The following is a 19,015-nucleotide window of genomic DNA, read 5'->3' on the forward strand; positions in this document are numbered from 1 at the left end:
ATTTTCATAATTGATTAATTGTTTCTCCAAAGAAGATTCCGGCTTTTTTATTTGTGAAGATGTCCTGCTTTTCTTTGTCTTACGTGAGAGTAAACTGAATATATTTGGGCTTTGCACTGTTGGCCGAACAAAACAAGCAATTTGGGATCCAGGAAATTGTGATAGGCATTTTTCAAGAATTCCAGACAAATTATAGACCAAACAATGAATTGAGAGAACAGTCAGCATATTAATTGGTAATAGGATTGATTTTTAATTGCAGCCCTAAAAAAACATACACATTAGTCAGAAAACCTTTTGGAAACATTTCCATTTGAAGTAAGTCTGTTTTTTTATTGATACAAACATTCAGGGAAAAACAGGAGCAGAGCTGAATCATTCCAAGTTTCCATTGTGCACACAGTTACCTGAAATGCTTTTAACAGTGTAGCTTCATAATCATTTCAGTGTTTCAAAACTATAACTGCGTCATCACCTGGCTCAGTGATTTGCTGAAAACAGTCTGAAGTCTTCTGAAGGCACCTGCCAATTCAAAACCCAACACATATATTTAGAGCTGTTTTTGTACAGTGATGCAAACTCTGTTATTATGTTTTCCTGCACAGCATTTGTGTATCCTTTGTTTTAGGCTGTCAATATCAAGTATCAGAAGTATCAAAAACAACCTTTCACATTTTCTCACACTTATCTTAAAACGTATGGCTGTAAATATGTTTGCATTCATCTTTCATGTTTCCCACCATTATTGATAATATGTAGAATGTATTTTACAACCCATGAAGTCACTTGAGAAGATTGTTATTGAAAAATGTAATGGAAACATTTTTTTTTAATCTCCCCATTTTATAATTTTGTGTGAACCTGGAGAGTAACAAAATATATTAATTTAAATAAAAAAAATTTGGAAAACAGCATTCAGTATATTGTTGCAGTGAAATGACTTTTCATGATTCATTATTTAAAGAATGTAATAAAAGCTATCTTTCCTATCTTTGAGGTCCAGATCCCATCCATCCATCGTCAACCGCTTATCCTGCGTACCACTGGCATCGGGCGAAAGGCGGGGTACACCCTGGACAGGTCTGGTCCAGATCCCATTTGTAGGAAAATGTATTAGTCATCACATGTGATGAAAATAAAGGTTTATCGTAAACAAAATTGATCATATTGCTTTTCAATTTAGTCATATTGTTCTCAGACTCATATGCTCAATGTGAAAATCCATATGGGCAAAATATTAAAGCCAAACATTATAACCTGTCATTAATCGGTGTCACTGGTCTGGTATTGTCACAATGCCAAAACAATTGATAACACATGGCCTAATCTTGAGAAATATGTAGTGAGTTTCTTATTTGAGCAAGCAGTCACTTGTTGTCCAATTTGGTGACCTGTGTAACTCAAACTATCACTTTACAAACACACATAGTTAATACATTGAATCAAACGATGAATAGATTATGTAAATTTGGTGATGAGTGTAACTCAAACTATCAGTTTACAAACACACAGTTAATACATTAAATTAAAATAAGAATAGATTATATAATTTTAGTGATGGTGGGCCTAATAGTTTATGAAAGTATTGTTAAAACGTGGGTTAACTATAACTATTAAAAACGACATATGTTCTTTATCAGATTACTCTCTAGCAATCAGGTTACTCTGTGTGAAACGCAGAATTCAGGTTACTCTCTAGTTACCAGGTTTAACTGTGTGAAACGCAGAAATCAGATTACTCTCTAGTTATCAGTTTTAACTGTGTGAAACGCAGTCATCAGATTACTCTCTAGATATCAGGTTTAACCGTGTGAAACGCAGTAATCAGATTACTCTCTAGATATCAGGTTTAACTGTGTGAAACGCAGAAATCAGGTTACTCTCTAGATATCAGGTTTAACCGTGTGAAAGTCAGTAATCAGATTACTCTCAAGTTACCAGGGTTAGCCGTGTGAAACGCAGTAATCAGATTACTTTCTAGTAATCTGAAAGTAATTCTATTACTCTCAATCTGAAAGTACTTTTTAATCTGAAAGTAATTCTATTACTTTCAGATAACTGGTTGCCCGAGAAAGTGTTTCACTACTACGCCTGCGTGCCGCGGTGACACATATAAAATTAAGTCTAAAAACCTGATCATGTTAAATATCACAGCTTCCAAATGTCAGTGGGTATAAATCTTTTTATATACAGTCTATGGTATAAATTAAATCAAAAAGACAACCGAGCCAAAATGAGACACATACAGAATCTAAGCGGTCCAGGGACTGTAAGCGAAGAAGGAAGTAGTGCAGTGTTACTGTCAGAAGCTTTTTCATCTTTGTTTTGCAATCGGCCGAGCCGGCAGATTCTACGTCACTTCCTGAAGTTGTTTCCATTTGTTTGTGGCAAACGCCAGCAGTTATCTAGTGGCACATACACTAAAGATAACGTTACTATTTTAACTTTCAGCATGTCAGGGTGGAAACAGTATTGCCTTTATTTTATGTGAAGTATTCTACCCTGAAATTGTTCAAGACAAATAGTAGCTACCAAATGTGTTAGCGTTAGCAAAAACAGGAAAACGTGCGCTCGCGAACAGAAGTAGTTGGCCAGCTAACGTGAGCTAGCTAGTTGAGGTTAATTGGCTAACTATCGTTAGCTGCCCTGTTTCTCGTTACCTTTGGTGTTGTAGTGTTGGCTAAGGTTAGCTGACTTACAATTGTATATTGATGGAGTGCCCTCATCTGAACTCAAACGTTAGCTCTCCTACCGATTCCTCCAGGTTCCCCAACGGAACTCCGTCCTCCTGGTGTTGCAACGGTAAGTGTTCGCCATCCTTTCTTTTAGCCATAACGTTAATGTTACTAAAAATGGACGTTAAGCGAAACATAAATCTCGTGTCTAATGCAGTATCTTGGATCCCAGTCTTTGATGGCACCGATGATGGATAGATAATGTAACGTTAGCTGCTAGTCGACACAACAGCTATCACAAGGGCAGATCACAATTCACAAGCTGTTTTACAGAATATCCCTGTGGCACCTGAAAGCATGGTCCACCCAAAAGCAAATCCCAGCAATACGTTGTCTTTTAAGCTGTAACACTTCTCAATTAAGACAGGTTCATCTTTTATTTCCAGTTTGCAGGTCTAATAAAAGTCCATGGATTTGCCTTACGTGTCTGATGGTCCATTGTGGAAGGTAATTTGTTGTTATACAACCATGTAAAGGCTAGTCTACGCAAGTCAGTCCCTAGCCACTGAGATCAGTTTTGTTTGTTTTTGCGAACAAGACGTACCACTGTTTTGGAAGTATGTCCAGAATGCTCAAAGACTCCTTTTAATGAAGTGGATTAAAACACATTTTATCCACTTAACTATAAAAAAAGAAAACAGTATACACATTATTGTGAGTGTGTATTAAAATTTTAAACAATGTTAAGTAATGTTAAAATAGATAAATTTGATGACTTTTGAGTTTTGATTTATTTCCTGTAAATCCAAACAGGAGATAAAGTAAGTTATTTCCACTCACCATTATTGATTGGAGACAGGAATGTAGTCTGGACTTTGTAAATGGGTTAAATATCATTGTTAGAAAAATCTTTGCAGATTGTGTAAAAACATCAGCAAGTGGTGTTTTACTTTCTTTCATGACATTTGTGAGAATACTGTTGGCGAATACCTTCTACTGTATGTGTTAGATTATCTGCAGGTGGTTCCAGATGTTATGTGTGATAAAGTAATCTCTTTTTATATATAGATATGTCAATGGACATGCAAAGAAACACTTTGAAGAGAGCCAAGTCCTTGGCATTAGTCAAAAGAAGGGTGAGAAACAGGAGAAAGAGAAATGCCATCATTCTGTCTGCATGGACTGCAGCAACTTCAGTGTATTTTGGTGAGTGTCCTTCATGACCAACCTATCTATAGTATGTCTGCAATCTGTGACTCACTGTGGGGGCCTGCAAAAGTACACACAACAATCAACGCATTGTTATTGTGTGGTAATTGGAACCAAAATGTTTATATAAATAATTTATTCATTGGCTTATCAGTTACTTTGCAAGTGATCCAACATTCTTCTGGTTACTTGCCACAAATGATCATGGCTTAATTTCAAGGAAAACACCGTGATACAAATTGTTTAAACTGTTGTCAGATGTAATTGATGAAAATCACTCCTGCCACATTTCACATGTGTGGTTAACTGTTGCATGCTACCACAGTGAAACACAACACTATATATTTACAATAATTTGTTTCTGTTTTCTTGTCCAAATCCCCAATAAGTTTGTGCTTTCAAATATTTTTATAGTTACAGATGTGATGACTTTGTTGTCAATGACACCAAACTCGGGCAGGTGCAGAAGGTGAGGGAACAGCTTCAAACTTTAGAAAAGTAAGTACTAATCTCAAGAATAAAATCTTTCAATGTGTTGGTTTTGTTTCATTGTTTTACTCTGTTATCATTACACCAAATTATGTAAATAACAATTAAGATATAGAAATAGTTCTGATAGTTTGACGTTTTAGATGTGCCTGCCAATCAGGAAGATGCCTTTTAAAGATGTTTCACTACGTGCTTAATGAGTGATCATTGTTCAGATGAAGTGTTTTTCTGTCTTTCAGCTCAGCACTGATGGGTGACAGACAGAGGAAAAGAAAACTTGAAAGCCCAGCTCCAGACAGCAAGTTGTTAAAAGTCAATGTAAGTGCCTGAAATTATTATGATTGTTTTCTTTGTAAGAAAAAGTAAAGTTGCAGCTGCTCAACAATTTTGTCTTAGCACAAAAGACTACTACCACTCAAACTCGATGCTCAAATGTTCCAAGTCCATGTTCACACAGTGAGATATGGCTCCTATTAAATAAGTCACATCAGCCTTTATAGAGCTCTACCCCAAGTGACTATCATGATATCTTAAAATGTTAGCATACAACTTGCTTTTTAGTCATAATTCTTCCTAAGGTTTTTAATGTACATGTGTTTCTGTCAACTTTTTTTTTTGTCTGCGTCAGGATGGGGCAGCTTTAGGTGCTACAGGCCTGCGGAACTTAGGCAACACATGCTTCATGAATGCTATTCTGCAGTCCCTCAGGTAAGGCTCTGCACTGAAGATGAGATGTGTGGGTGATAAACTGGGTTTGCAGCATGGTTCAGTAGCTCTGCCCCTGCAGACCCCGGGCCCCACAACCAGTCATCCTTTATTAATACAGTCTGAGGCACAGTAAGGGGAATTACACAAGCTGCTTGGAAACAAGACACAGTCAAAGGCTAGATTTTCCAGCTAACACATATTTTGCCTGGTTCCTAAAGGATTATACTGGTATGTTTTCACTGTTACTTAATATCAAAAGCTATATACAATAGCTTTTTGAAATAAATCGAATCTGTTTTCCTACATTCCAGGCAGCCATTTGTTTTTATTCATTTCAGTAGGGTGTTAAAAATCAATTTGCAGAAACTTGAAATATGCGTTATGAAGCTAATTCATTGCTGTGAATTTCTAGTTGTATAAAGTATGTAGTTGTTGCATTTATATTATCTTTGCCTGGCAGCCTTGACTTCCCCCTTAAAGTCAATAAGGAATTAGGCTTGTTCCGATTGGCAATTGGATTGCTTAACGACGATTGAAGGGATGATTAGCTATTGGTTTTTCATGTGCCGATATTAAGGATTTTAACTAACTCACTATCAGAGCTAAGATGACATAAAAACAGTCTCTAGAATCTGCACCCCACTGCAGTGTTTCCCAGTCATTGATTTATTTGTGGCGACATGACACACCTCAATATCAACGCTGACCGCTACATACTATAGACTATTTAAAATTATTAAAATCATAATTCATTGCGGAGCTGCATGCAGCGCATTGACTCACTCACTCTCTCTCACACACACACACACACACATATCGTAAAGGAGCCATCTGTTTTTAGAAAAACTAATGCATTCAAGTTAACTGTAAGTAGCCTAGCTAATAAGGATATGTTAACGTTAGAATACAGCTGGGTTATCGAGATTAGCACGCCTGTGCATTTACAGACGTTTCTGGTGGTTTCTCTTAAAGCTAATAAGCCTGTTTCTTACATGCTGGCATTTCACTGACTTGCTGCAACGGAAGACCGCCCCCTGGCGATCACATCGCCAATTGGTGCTCTCAAGTAGCCATGATCTGTGGCGGTATTGGGGGGGGGGGGCAGCAGGGGCCAGTGCCCTGTAACACAGACCTTGGACCCCCCCTATGGCCCCCCTCTGAACGAAAAGTCTACAATAATCATAGTAATATATCTTCCTCGTGACGATAAGGCAGAACAAATGTGTCTCAAGTAGTCGGATCCTTTAGGACGTTACACTGCCACTGACAGGTGTCGTGCCAAGGTAGTTATCCCCAGAGCCATGTTTTATAAGGACTTCACTATCCCTGATAGAAAGTGTTTACCCTTCCACGGGAGCGCGTGTGCATTCATTGGTGAAGGCGGACTTTCAACTTCACATAAGTAAATGTGGATCGTTTAATCTATTGTTTTTAGTATTGTTTTATCAACAAGGTTTTTGCAGAGCAAGCTAGCACACGGATTATAAGAATGCTTTTAAAGGCTAACGTTACGTGTTATTGAACTTTGAATGATTTATTCATTGCACTGAATTGAGAATGTCTAAACAAAACGAGCAGTTTCAGTTTCCCTCGTAAAGCAAACATTTATTTCGCCATAGTCTGACGATGTTATAACTGAGCACGTAGTTGAACACTTAGTCATCCATGTTACTGTTAGATCTAGACAGACTGTGACATTTTTCAAGTAAGCTGCTCTTACAAATATCTACCCCATCGATACTGTAAAATCAAGATCACTGTAACTTAATCAGTTTAACACATTGCTCACCTCAACATTAATCTACTTGACTCGAAATGTACATTAAATTGAATGCAGCATTGTAGACAATATTTTGTCCTTCTAATCCATGTTTCCATTGCATGGATAGCCTTTGGATATGCTGGAAATTGTTCTGAGTCCCCCTCCTTAAAGGGTAAATTATTATCATAACAATTTAATAATACATTGCATTTAAACCACTTTTCATACACAAAAAGCGATAACAGTAGCCTACTGGTCCTACCAAGCTGGACATGCAGTCTGCCAAAATATGTATCCCCGTCCATACTGCACAGATGATGGCCTACCATCAAGTATTTAATTTTGTGTATATTTCACATCATGACTAATAACGGATTAATATGGAGACGTATCAAGTACACTAGAGCTTATACTGGTCATTAAGCCTTACAAAGAAGTGTTGCATCAAAGAATGTACTGTAACTTGAGCTAAAGTTAACAGGAATGGGGTTTTTTTTGTATGTCATTTAATAAAACTATAATTAAGTTACTGAAAAGATCCTGTTACTGAAACGAATAACTGTAGATTACTGAAAAATACTAATACATTACATTATATACTAAAACTAAAGATTGCATTTGTGAGTGCAGGTATCTGCCAATGCCGATTACCTCAAAATGCCTGATATCGGCCCGGTAAATCGGTCTATCACTAATTTAATGTGGATCTATTATTGAGATCAGTGAATATTCATTAAGGAAACACATTGATATACTTCAGTTTAATCTACAGTTGAAAGGGAGAATAGATAACAAAACAGTCATCTAAAGAGTAGGACAGGTCGACAAGCTAGTCAACAACACAGCGTGGGGAAGCTGGTGTATTACTAATTGTGTGGAGGCCATGAATAATATAGCATTTCTAGTAATTTAATGTTCATTGTCTAAATAAAAAGGCATCAAATAACATTACATTTTAATTACATTTGTATAAATATTGCAGGAACTAGTACTGCATGAAGTAGAGGTAGATGAATGGTAGAACTGAACTGCTAAATGAGTTTGAAGCTGGGTTTCTAAAAAACCTTAGTTGGGTATAGCCCTTATGGCAAAAAAAGTTGTAAGTGCTTCTCCTTTGAGATGCAATGTCTACTGGTTGGTGAGAAGCTATAATGTCCAATATTTGAATAGGCAGCTGAAAAGTATGGCTCTGCATGGCATAATTTGGTTTATTTTCTTTGATTGAAATGGTTGTTGTTTGTCAAATGTATCTCTACCTTCAACTGCATTGTCACGTAACAGTGTACAGTACCAGTAAGTGAACAGTAACTAATGGCAGCCTGGAAACCGAGAAAACATAAAAAAAAAAAAAATCCCTCAAAAAACTGGCATGATTTTGGGGAGGGTCATCGGTAATAACATAGAAGTAGTAGAATAGTAACATAGAAAACATCTATATGATCATTCAAGAGAATTACGTTTCTAAACCAACATGCTTAGACCACTTACACAGTTGATCATAATTTTTGGTGTCAAACAAAACATTTTTTATTTTTTTTTCCACAGCAACATCAAGCAGTTCAGCTGTTATTTCAAAGAGTTGCCTGCAGTGGCTCTACGCAGTGGTAAGACGGCAGGAAGACGGATGTACCACACCCGCAGCCAAGGGGACAACAGTGTGTAAGGTCCTCTTCTAGAGGAGGGAAGATTTTTGGGCTGAGTGCATTGATCTAAACATTAATTTCAGAAAGTGTGAAATTTAAAAAAATGTTTCTTGTGAGTAATCGTGGAAGACATATTTTATTATAGCAGTAATTAGCTTTAATCTGCTGCTCAGGAAGACAAGAATTGCGAAGTATTTATAAGTCTTCTTTTTTAATTTTTTTATTAGACCAGATGTTGATTGTCCCAGGTTGTGCAGCGTGGTAACAGGGTTGCTTTATGTCGAATAGGTCTTTGGTGGAGGAGTTCAGGAAAACCCTTTGTTCCCTGTGGCAAGGCAGCCAGACCGCCTTCAGTCCAGACTCCTTATTTTACGCTATATGGAAAATCATGCCAAGTTTCAGGTATGCCAATATCGTACAAAGCATCATCGTCAGAATTAGCTCCCAGTGTTGAGTAAACAGTTTTCTTCTCAGTACTGTTTTCTGTCAGTGAGCTTAAGTGTAGCATATTATTATTAAGATGCATCACAGACTGGGACAATATATTGTGGGCGGTTACAGTAATGTCATTTAAATCTGTTTTTTGTGTATCCAGGGGCTATCAGCAGCAGGATGCCCATGAGTTCATGCGTTACCTGCTGGACCACCTCCACAGGGAGCTCCAGTACAGTCGCAACGGGGCGCCACACCCAGTCTCACCTCAGGATGCGGTCAGACTCTCCACCGCAGAGGGCAAATGCTGCATGTAAGCCCGTCTTAAACTTCATTTAAATAAACTTCAAACCATCATTTGTTTCTTCCAGTTTATGTATGTGTTTTTATGTTTCTGCTGGTTTCCAGTTGATACTTTGACACTGACAAAGTATATAGATTTAGCATTGTAGACATGCTGTCAGTTGTCCATGACATGACTTATGAAAGTTATTTTTCTACTTATTTTTATATTGAAAGCAGTTTACTTTTAATTCTGTGCTTTTAACCTTTTAGAAGTTGTAATGATCAGATCCAGGAATGTAGTCATTTTTACAGTAAAAATGCTTATTTGTTACATTTACTAGTCAGTAAACATTTACTGGTCCACATTAGGGCTGGACGATTTGGGGGAAAATGTAATTGCGATTTTTCTGCCAGAGCAATTTGGGTTCGATTTGCGATTTAAGTTTTGCTAAAGTTCAATTTTCACTGCCAGTCTATTTTTGACTGAAGCCACGTCAAGCAGCAAAGAACAGATGAACCAGGCAGGAAGTCAAACACAGAACGGCTTAGAGAATCTGGTCGATATTCCAAATAAAACACCCTTTGCAGACTCCCAATCGTACATCAACAATTAACACAGTTAAAACAGACAAAAAAGAAACAATTTAACTTTGTAGCCTACTTAACCATGGTAGAAGCACAAAAATCAAGGACAACTGAACAAATAAGCAAAATCTGAACAAGCAAATTCCAACGGGCAAAACGCTCTTATTCTGAAATGCTCCATGTGAATAGGTAACGTTGGCTTGTAGAGAGCGGAATGGAATGGCAATTTCGATTTGAAAACGATTAATCATTCAGCCCTAGTCAAAATGCAGAATATGATGTTTACATATTCTTCTGCTTATGCATTGTTTGAATACCAGAAGACATTAATGTGCATTTATTGACTAGTGTTTACCTTTTTGCTTCTTAACAGAAATGGGACTGCCAGTGTCGTCACATCCATTTTTGGTGGCATACTTCAGAATGAAGTCAACTGCCTGATATGTGGGACAGAATCTCGGAAGTTTGATCCATTTCTTGGTAATACAGCAACAACTTTTGTTAGTAAATAACCACACACAGCAAGTTAAGGAAAAGCTTAATATTTATGTCCTTTTGCCATTTTTCCCAGCAAACCTTCTTGTTAGTGTTACTCCCTAAAAATGTAAAAATGATGACTGAGGGGTAAATTATTAAAGACAGCCTGATGACGTATGACATAAGATAATTTAATTCCTTTCTTTTTCTCTCAGATCTGTCTCTGGACATTCCCAGCCAGTTCAGACAAAAGAGAAGTAAGGACCAGGAGGCAGGGCCAACATGCACCTTACGTGGTAAGTTTCCCATGGTCAGAGGTTAGACTTTTTATAATTTTTTTTTTTTATTAGTTTCTAAATGTGTACTGCTGAGATTAATGACAACATTTTTGGTTTAGACTGCTTACGTAGCTTCACTGACCTGGAAGAACTTGATGAAACAGAGCTGTACTATTGCCATAAGTGTAAAAAACGACAGAAATCCACTAAGAAGTTCTGGATCCAGAAGCTGCCAAAGGTAGGAGACGAAATTCTCAATTATTTTATTACAATTTAATAATTTTAAATGTATTCTAATGAAAATGAAGTAGTAGGGGAAGATGAAAGTGTTATAATTGGAGGTTTCACTTCCATCTGTAGGTTTTGTGTCTCCACCTAAAAAGGTTCCACTGGACAGCCTTTTTGAGAAACAAGGTGGATACCTATGTGGAATTTCCACTGAAAGGCCTGGACATGAGGAGCTACTTACTTGAGGTGAGCTAGTGTCACAGTATGAAACTTTACAACTGTTTCAGTTCAAGCCTCTAAAAATTAGCGTCAGTTTGTGGACTCCAAAACACTTGCTGTACCCATACAGTATGCAAAACATCCTCTCAGCTTATTAATACTTGTATTAATAAGAAATCTCTGCTTTTCTGTGTCCACTGGAAGATTCCAAGAAAAAAACAGGTTTGCTGACGTCATGTGGTTGTAGTGGAAATTTTATTGGTAGTGCCATTCATACTTGTAGGAAACGTCAGAATACCACAAGAACTTAGTGTACTTGTGCCAAATTTAAACCTTTTGTAATGAAAGGGTATGGTTTGGTAAAAAGTGAGTCAGGCACTTGTCACACCATGGAAAGTAAAGTGCTTGACAACTGCGTGTAAGATATTTCACAATGCATGTGAATATGATGTTGAACTGTAACAGCTGCATTGTATGTTGGGCACAAACCAAGAAGCTGCAGAGTGTGTGAAGAATAGACCTTTTGAAATGTAGATATAGGAGCTTTTTGTATGAAATATAGCTCTTTTTCAGACTGGTGATTTGGTCAAACTGAATATTCCTCTTTGACAGTCCGCTGATGATGGATTTGTATCCAGAGAGAAAAAACAATTAGTTTGCAACCAGGGAGATAACTGCTGGCCTCTGCTGGCTGACCAGAGACACATCTGGGAAATAATGGGAAATATCTTAAAATTGTATTATGTGGCCACACTAATAGAGCAAGGATAGATTAGTTGATCGACATAAAATTAATCATGTACCCATTTTGAAAGTTGGTTAATTTATCAAAAATGCTTAAAATCTGGCCTCTGAAATGTGGGCATTTGCTTTTTTTCAGTGGTAATAAACTGATTATTTATGGGCTTTGGACTGTTGGTGACACAATACAAGACATTTTCATTCACTGCTTTCTAACATTTTGTAGACTAAATGATTAATAGAGAAAATTGACAGATTTATCAGTAGTAAAATTAATCATTAAATTTGATGGTTATAAAAAGAAATAGACTGTAATGGGCAATGAACTGTGTTGTTGCAGTGCATTTATTATTAATTATTTATTATATATATATATATAATATATAATTACCTGCTGTTATATGAAAAACCGAGTTTCCCTTCAAATGATTCCTTGTTTTGTTATTGTCTTTAAGTTTTATCATTTTTGAGTTTGTGAAACGTCTCTTCCATGTATAAAACACCTGTGAGTCCTCTATCATGCTGACTCTGTAACCACACAGTTTTTTTTTTTGGCATTTGAGAGTGCCATAATCTTTATGAGAAACTTTACTTACATTTATGTGTCTGCTTGTCTGAAAGTGAAACCTCTGTCATTCATACGTGTACAGATGCTAAGTGGTCTGTCTCCTTAAGTTGTAAGTCTTGTTGTGGGTGGAATTGAGAGGGCAGAAATGAAATTCTTATCTCACATTTTTTTATGTTTGCAGCCAGAGAATTCATTACCAGAAAACTGCCTGTATGACCTTGCTGCTGTCGTAGTGCATCACGGTTCTGGGTGAGTAGATGAAGTATCCCAGTTTGAACACACAAAAGGAGATATTGAAATTGTTTTAGTTTAGTTTCATCAATTTAATTATCATTTACTATTTTAATCTCCCGTGTGACCCCCCCCTTTCCCAAGACCTCCACTGTCTCCCTGTAGTAGCTCGCGTCAGATTTAAGACAATTGTACTGGCCTACACAGCTGTCAGTGGAACTGCCCCCACCTACCTCTGGCCGTTAGTAATAACTTATGCTTCAGCTTGAGCGCCCTGCTCAACTACCTCTGCTGGCTGGCTGGTACCACCATTGCTCAGAGCAAGTAAAAGTTATTCAACTAAGTCACAACTCTTCTCTGTTGTGGCGGCGCAAAGGTGGAACAAGCTCCTGGCCAATGTCAAGACAGCATAGTCGCTTACCAGCTTCTGCAAGAGACTCAAGACTCAGTTGTTCAGAGTTCATCTGGACTCTGCATAACCCCCTCTAATCTAACCTAGCAGTTATGAGTGCTTGAAACTTGTTCTGTTGACATTCTTACTCTTCCAACAGTGATCTATTGCTTTTTCACTTCCTTCTGTCAGATGTACTTATTGTAAGTCACTTTGGACAAAAGTATCCGCTAATTGCTCTAAATAAGCACATACAGCATCTTGTATATTTCAGACTTGTTTGGGGTCAATACGTGTTTTTCCCTAAAGATCCCTACATTAAAAAAGAACAACACTCAACCATAAATCTATACATTATCTGTTGATCAGCTCTGCCTACCACAGTTGGCTGCAGTCACCAAATTGCTGCATAAACAGTCCAGATCCAATTTAGTTAAAGCCCTGTGAACAGCTGTAGTTTAAAAATTCATGTAGCCACTAAATGCTGAAAGGCATTAAGCTGAGAGTCCTTGAAAATGTGTTTAGATATTCCAGGAAGAACTGCTGCTGTTTTACTTTTTGGCCTCTAAGTGGCGATGTTGCACTGCTACTGTGTTGTCAAGCTGAACATGGTCCTCTCACTTGAGCAGAAGTATAAGTCTTGTAAGAAGCCACACAGCAGAACGTGATACATGTGTCTGTGTTAACAGGGTTGGATCTGGGCATTATACAGCATATGGCAGCCACGAATGCCGCTGGTACCACTTCAACGACAGCACAGTGACTCTGACCAATGAGGAGGCAGTGAGGAAGGCCAAGGCCTACATCCTCTTCTACGTGGAGAGGACTGAACAGGTGGCCTCAGACAAGACTGCCACGAACAGCACCACCACTAACAATCCTGCTGTGGACAGTGTTTCTTCTGAAGTAGTTGCTCAGGACCAGGTAGCTGCAGACACGGTTGCCACAGACATGGATGTGGCAGCCTCACACATGAATACCCTGGACGTGGCAGCACCTGTTATTGCTGCGTTGGAAAATGTGGGTGAAGACATGGCTGAACTGCATAAAGCTGACACAGCTTCTATGGAGGCTGCCACAGACAGGGATACCTCAGAGGAAGGCGGCCAAGCTATAGAAGCTGCTGCACAATAATTCTGCCACTGCCTCCTCACTCCATTTTGACTTCACCCTAGTCACATTTCTCACAGTGCTTGATTTAAATAGTTAATTTTCACGTTTAACGTATGTGCAAGTCTTTTGTTTTTTATGAACTGCATGACAGCATCATGTATTATTTGCTGCTTGAGTTTTGTTTAGTATGACTTTCTGCATTTATTTCCTTGATGTTGTATTCCTCAGTTGAGGTACATTTCTCCGTATGTAATAGATTCCAAAGGTGATTGTTTGAAATAATGAAGTAAAACTGTAGCCTTGGAAAACCTCAGTTGGTCCAACGTTTAGCCTAGACTGAGATTCATTGTGTCAAGACACTGTGTCATGTAACAATATTTGGAGTTTCTAATGTTTTTCAAGTTTCTAATTTTGTAATTTCCACCTCTTGAGAACCTCATAGTTCTGTTTTCCACTTATTAGGGGAGATTTTATGATATAGAATGCAATGCATTTATTGATTATTAGCTGCTGATTGAGGCTTTAGAAAGTTGTTTAATGTGTTGACCAGAACCAATGTGAAACAAAGGATCATTCACAAATTGATTAGTTTGTATGTGAGTATAATTTAATGTTTTCTGTTGATCTGAAATGGGCATAGCAACGGGCCCTGATGAAATGCTTTTTTAAAACATGCATCAAGGAAAGTGAACTTGATAAAATACAATGGAGAATCTTTTTTTTTTTTTTTTTTCAAATGTTTGGGGGTTTTTTTGTTTTGTTTTTTAAATCTATCTTTCACCCTTTCCTGAAAATCCATTACCACAGCTAGTCTACATGTAGCAGTTAAACAAGGAAGACAAGGTTGTATATTTCTACCATTACTCTTAAGCATTTGACATGTTTATGCACTAGGTGCTAATGTCTAATCCTTTTAAATTGCAGAAGCTATTATTAATTACTATAATACTATTATTTAATGACTAAAGTTAGTATGATAAAGGCCTAAAATTGTACCGCTCTACTGTCATGGGGAAAAATCTTGCTAGATTAACAATCCAAATGGAGTTAGTTTCTGTTTCACCTAATTTAAATCTGGTGTAGGATTTAAAGTTAGGCACTATAGTTGAAAAATACTGGTGTTTCAGAAAATGTGATAATGTGACAATTGGTTAGTGTTCACGGATGTTAGTTAAGTTGCTTGTTAAGAACAAGATGATTTAAACTGCAGGGCAAAGGCAAGGACAGTTAATGTAGAGCAGAAACGAACAGTTTATCACTAGTAGGTCAACAGGAAATGTATTTGTAATGATTTTGATAAACAATTAGTACATTAAGTAATTTTTTAAGCAACAATTCCAAGCATTTGATGGTTCTTGATGTGAGAATTTACTGTTCTTGTCTTGCTTATGGTAAGCCGAATATCTTTGGGTTGTACACCTATCTTATAGGATCAAGCAATTTACAGTTTTCTTTTAGTATTCAAATGAACAAATAATAGATGAAATAATCTGCCGATTCATTGATAATTTAAAAAAGCAGTCGCAGCCCTAGACAATATAAAAGTAGATACAATAACCTATAATTCTTTAAGCATACACTGTAGCTGATAATGTCTTGTTATTCAGCACCATATGTGCACAAGGTGATGTTCAAGTTATGAAATGTTCTTTCACGTATCTTGTGAACGGGACACATGTACACCAGAAGATATATTGTGTTTATTTGTCCAATATAATTGTCCCCTTATTTCAGCTTGTAATTGAAAACAGCCTTTGATAAGTATGGCCTTAGAGGAGAGAGAACACATTTTTAGTAAGCCTTTTTTGTGTTGTTTTCTTTCTCTTCCCTGTAGCAAAGATCTCCGCCCACACGCACACTCACACATAAGAGCCCCCCTCGGGACACGTGCCAGCCAGTCAGCCTACTTACTCAGGCAGGAACAAGCACTCCTGTATGATGAGGAACAGCTGCTCTTCCTCGCCTGCTCACAGGTGGCTGTGGGCTCGCTACTCTGTCCCCATTAATGACACAAATGCCCCCTCCTCCCCCACTTCCTCCCTTTTTCTCTTGGAGGTTAGATCACAGCTGCTAATAATGAGCTCACATTGCATTTGTGTTTTTCAGATCAGAGGTCCCGTTCAAGGACGACATGACACAGTACAGACGAATCAGCCTCCCAACAGTAGCATTTCCAAATGTCTTTGTTTTCTTTTTAGAGACTGGTGGTAACAAGTAGAACAGGACATAACTGGGGATGTGTGGAGTGATGAGATATATATATATATATAGGTATTTCTCTCTTTACCATCTCAGTATGTCCTCCGTGTTCCAATTGAGCAATTTCAAACACACACTGAGTCAGTTCACTTTGTTCCTTTAGGCAGAGTCCTACGCAACACTGCTTTTGCTCGTGACTTCCACTCACAGGCCAAGCCACACGCTGCCTGGTTTGGGTAATGAAATTTTTTTAAGGTTCTGTAATCATCTTGAATATGATACAGGAGAGTTTTGGGGTTGTGTTGTACAACAGCTTTCTTCTACTGTAAATACTACCTTTGTAAAAACCTAACATTGATACTGTGCAGCGAAGGCTGATTCAACTTAATTTATGTTTGTGATGGTGCCTATATGAAGTGGACAAAATGTTAGTAACCTCCATTTGTTGCACTACTTTGATCTTAAAAAAATAATCAGAATTGAAATGGCGCACAAACAACTTAAAGATGCCCTCCAGACATGTTTTAAGACGTTTCAAAATACTACTTAAATACTTCTGAAAATTAATAAATGTGAAGACAGCCTTCTAGTGTCAAACTGCACAGTGAAGGTCGAACATCCAAGTGACAAAATTACACAAACATTTTTGAGTGAAGGTGCAACTAGGTCTCACCAAAAAACTGATTATTTTAACTAGGGAGGTATTTTGAGGGGCTGCAGGGCTGTTGTATTGCACTACATTTTGGAGGTGTTTCTCTTTTTTTGCGTCACTCAGTGTGTATCTGAGAACTAGGCCAGGGCAGTGTAAACATCTGGCTCAGTCCAGTGCTTGCTGCCTGTTGAGAGCCATGACAGATGGAAAGGGAGCGTATGGCTCCAACACTTCCATCTTTGACCGTGCCGGCAGTTGTCTTCCCAAAATAGCCTGCACTCCACGGCCATATATGTGCAGGCCGCCAGCATGTGCCTGAGGAGGAATCATGTATCTAGGCCACATAATACGGGCTACAGGCTCATTGTTGCTGCTTGCCAGCAGGCCTATCACCGCCACAGGGACGAGGCCTCTTTCTGCCTTGGGACAGCTCACCATGCATCTCAGCCAGCTCAACCGTGAATGTCTCCTCCACCTTTTCTCCTTCCTGGACAAGGACAGCCGGAGGAGTTTGTCCCTCACCTGTCATCAGCTGCGTAGGGTCTTCCTGGACCCCTGGCTCTGGAATCTGCTCCACTTCAGCTCCCCATGTCAGCTGAGGAGGGACAACTTTGTGCTGGGACCCTCATTGCGCTACTTGACTGTTTGCTGGTACTCCAGCAGGGTCCTGCAAGTGTGTAACATTGAGGACTGGTTGAAGAGCTCGTTTCAGAAGGACATCTGCAGTAAACATGAAAGCCTGGTCAGCACTTTCCTGGCTCATGTCTGCCACATGTGAGTGTTTGTGTGGTTCTTCCCTGCTTTGTCATATCTTTTGGAATGACAGCTGATGAACAGATATTTTACAATGGTCAGTGATAAGATAGACCAACAGAGGGTGTACAAAACAACACTAGTACCTTACTGTAATACAATATAGCATTTTGGCCTGTGACCCCTTAAACAAAACAATGTGTACTTGTGACTCGTAACCCATGTTTATGGGTTATAAATAACTTTTAGGATCCTCAATAAGTAAATTATCCTGTAAGAAAAAAAGATTTGCTTATTAGACTTTTTTTCCCCAAGTCCAATAAGCAAAACTTTGGATAACAGAAACTTTTTTCTTTTATTACTTCTCTTGCGACCCCTCATATATCTTGTGACCTGCTGTGGGGGTCCTGACATCTAGGTGGACAAGAGTACAAACCACAGGCTGAAATATGACGATAGAGCTGAATTAACAGCACACCCTCAAATAAAACTAAATGAGCTTTCACAGGTTTGCGTTACACATGAACAATGAAACTTTTTTGTCTGAAAAATTACTTTTCATCTTCAAGATCTTCATCTTGAGGATGATCACATCATATCCAGATTATTCAGGGTCATTCACAGCCACCACAGGGGAACAATAGTGTTTTCATTTAGAGGCACATGTCTTACTGAAAGGGCCATGTAAAGCTGTAGGCAGCAGTGAACAAAATCATTATAAACACATGGTCTATTAGGAGCTGACTACAGAGACAGAAGACTGATTCTATTAACTAACATAACTGTGGTCAGATATCAAATTATATTTATTGAATGATGTGACAGTTGGATTTGATAGGTCACTGAAACGTACGTGTATTGGTTTTTGGCCTTGTGTACGTGGCTGCGTGCAGCCCGGAGAGGCGTAATGAGGTCTCTGGATAATTTCTTCAAGGCAGCCAGTAATAACGGTTGACGTGAGGGGAGTCTTGCCACCACAGCTGGCCGGGACAAGAGAAGGGAAGAGGGGCTGGCTCATCGGCTCAGTGTACAAGCCTTGGGAGGATTTCCTGGATTGTGAAATGTGAGACGCAAGACATGAGAGCTGTGATACCAGTCAAAACTAGAACCACCTACTTTGTCTGGGTCTCAACGCCCTTAAAGCACACTCATTGCATACAGATAAGTCCTCCCAAATTGTCGGAGTGCACGTGACAAAGTGGGAGGGGACGCTGGGAAGCTGTGGGGGTGATTGATTTGGCCGCAGACCCTCCCAGTCAGCTGCAGACTGGAGATTTACGCAGGCAGGTGGAGCCTACAATTGGCTCTTTGTTGCTGACAGAGGAATGAACATGTGCGTCTGTCTCTGCCTGCCTCTTCCTGGAGAAGACTCCACGC

At 38.6% G+C, this 19,015-nt stretch overlaps 2 protein-coding genes across 2 annotated transcripts in view; both read left to right on the forward strand.

Annotated features, from left to right (window-relative positions):
• The first annotated feature begins 2,362 nt into the window (after positions 1–2,362).
• usp3 (ubiquitin specific peptidase 3) lies at positions 2,363–14,749 on the forward strand. The gene is made up of 15 exons (XM_046037297.1): positions 2,363–2,802; positions 3,122–3,182; positions 3,744–3,881; positions 4,299–4,382; positions 4,613–4,691; positions 5,002–5,081; positions 8,389–8,502; positions 8,775–8,888; positions 9,082–9,231; positions 10,162–10,268; positions 10,481–10,561; positions 10,663–10,781; positions 10,904–11,017; positions 12,481–12,548; positions 13,611–14,749. Exons 1-15 carry the CDS (start codon positions 2,712–2,714, stop codon positions 14,053–14,055), a joined length of 1,845 nt encoding a protein of 614 aa, XP_045893253.1. The 5' UTR covers positions 2,363–2,711; the 3' UTR covers positions 14,056–14,749.
• Positions 14,750–14,879: 130 nt separating this feature from the next.
• fbxl22 (F-box and leucine-rich repeat protein 22) overlaps positions 14,880–19,015 on the forward strand; it is a 12,256-nt gene continuing 8,120 nt past the window's right edge. Inside the window, exon 1 of the mRNA XM_046037298.1 lies at positions 14,880–17,659. Within this exon, the coding sequence (XP_045893254.1) occupies positions 17,214–17,659 (446 nt within the window). The 5' untranslated portion in view covers positions 14,880–17,213. The remainder of the gene's footprint in view (positions 17,660–19,015) is intronic.

This window comes from Micropterus dolomieu, linkage group LG22 (genome assembly GCF_021292245.1).
Source record: "Micropterus dolomieu isolate WLL.071019.BEF.003 ecotype Adirondacks linkage group LG22, ASM2129224v1, whole genome shotgun sequence".
NCBI classification, from domain to species: Eukaryota; Metazoa; Chordata; class Actinopteri; order Centrarchiformes; family Centrarchidae; genus Micropterus; species Micropterus dolomieu.

Bases quoted from the DNA above. Each gene is read 5' to 3' on its own strand.
- usp3 (XM_046037297.1), top strand. From the start codon at position 2,712: ATGGAGTGCCCTCATCTGAACTCAAACGTTAGCTCTCCTACCGATTCC. The intron at 9,232-10,161 runs GTAAGCCCGTCT...GCTTCTTAACAG, and splicing joins GCAGAGGGCAAATGCTGCAT to AAATGGGACTGCCAGTGTCG. The intron at 12,549-13,610 runs GTGAGTAGATGA...CTGTGTTAACAG, and splicing joins GTAGTGCATCACGGTTCTGG to GGTTGGATCTGGGCATTATA.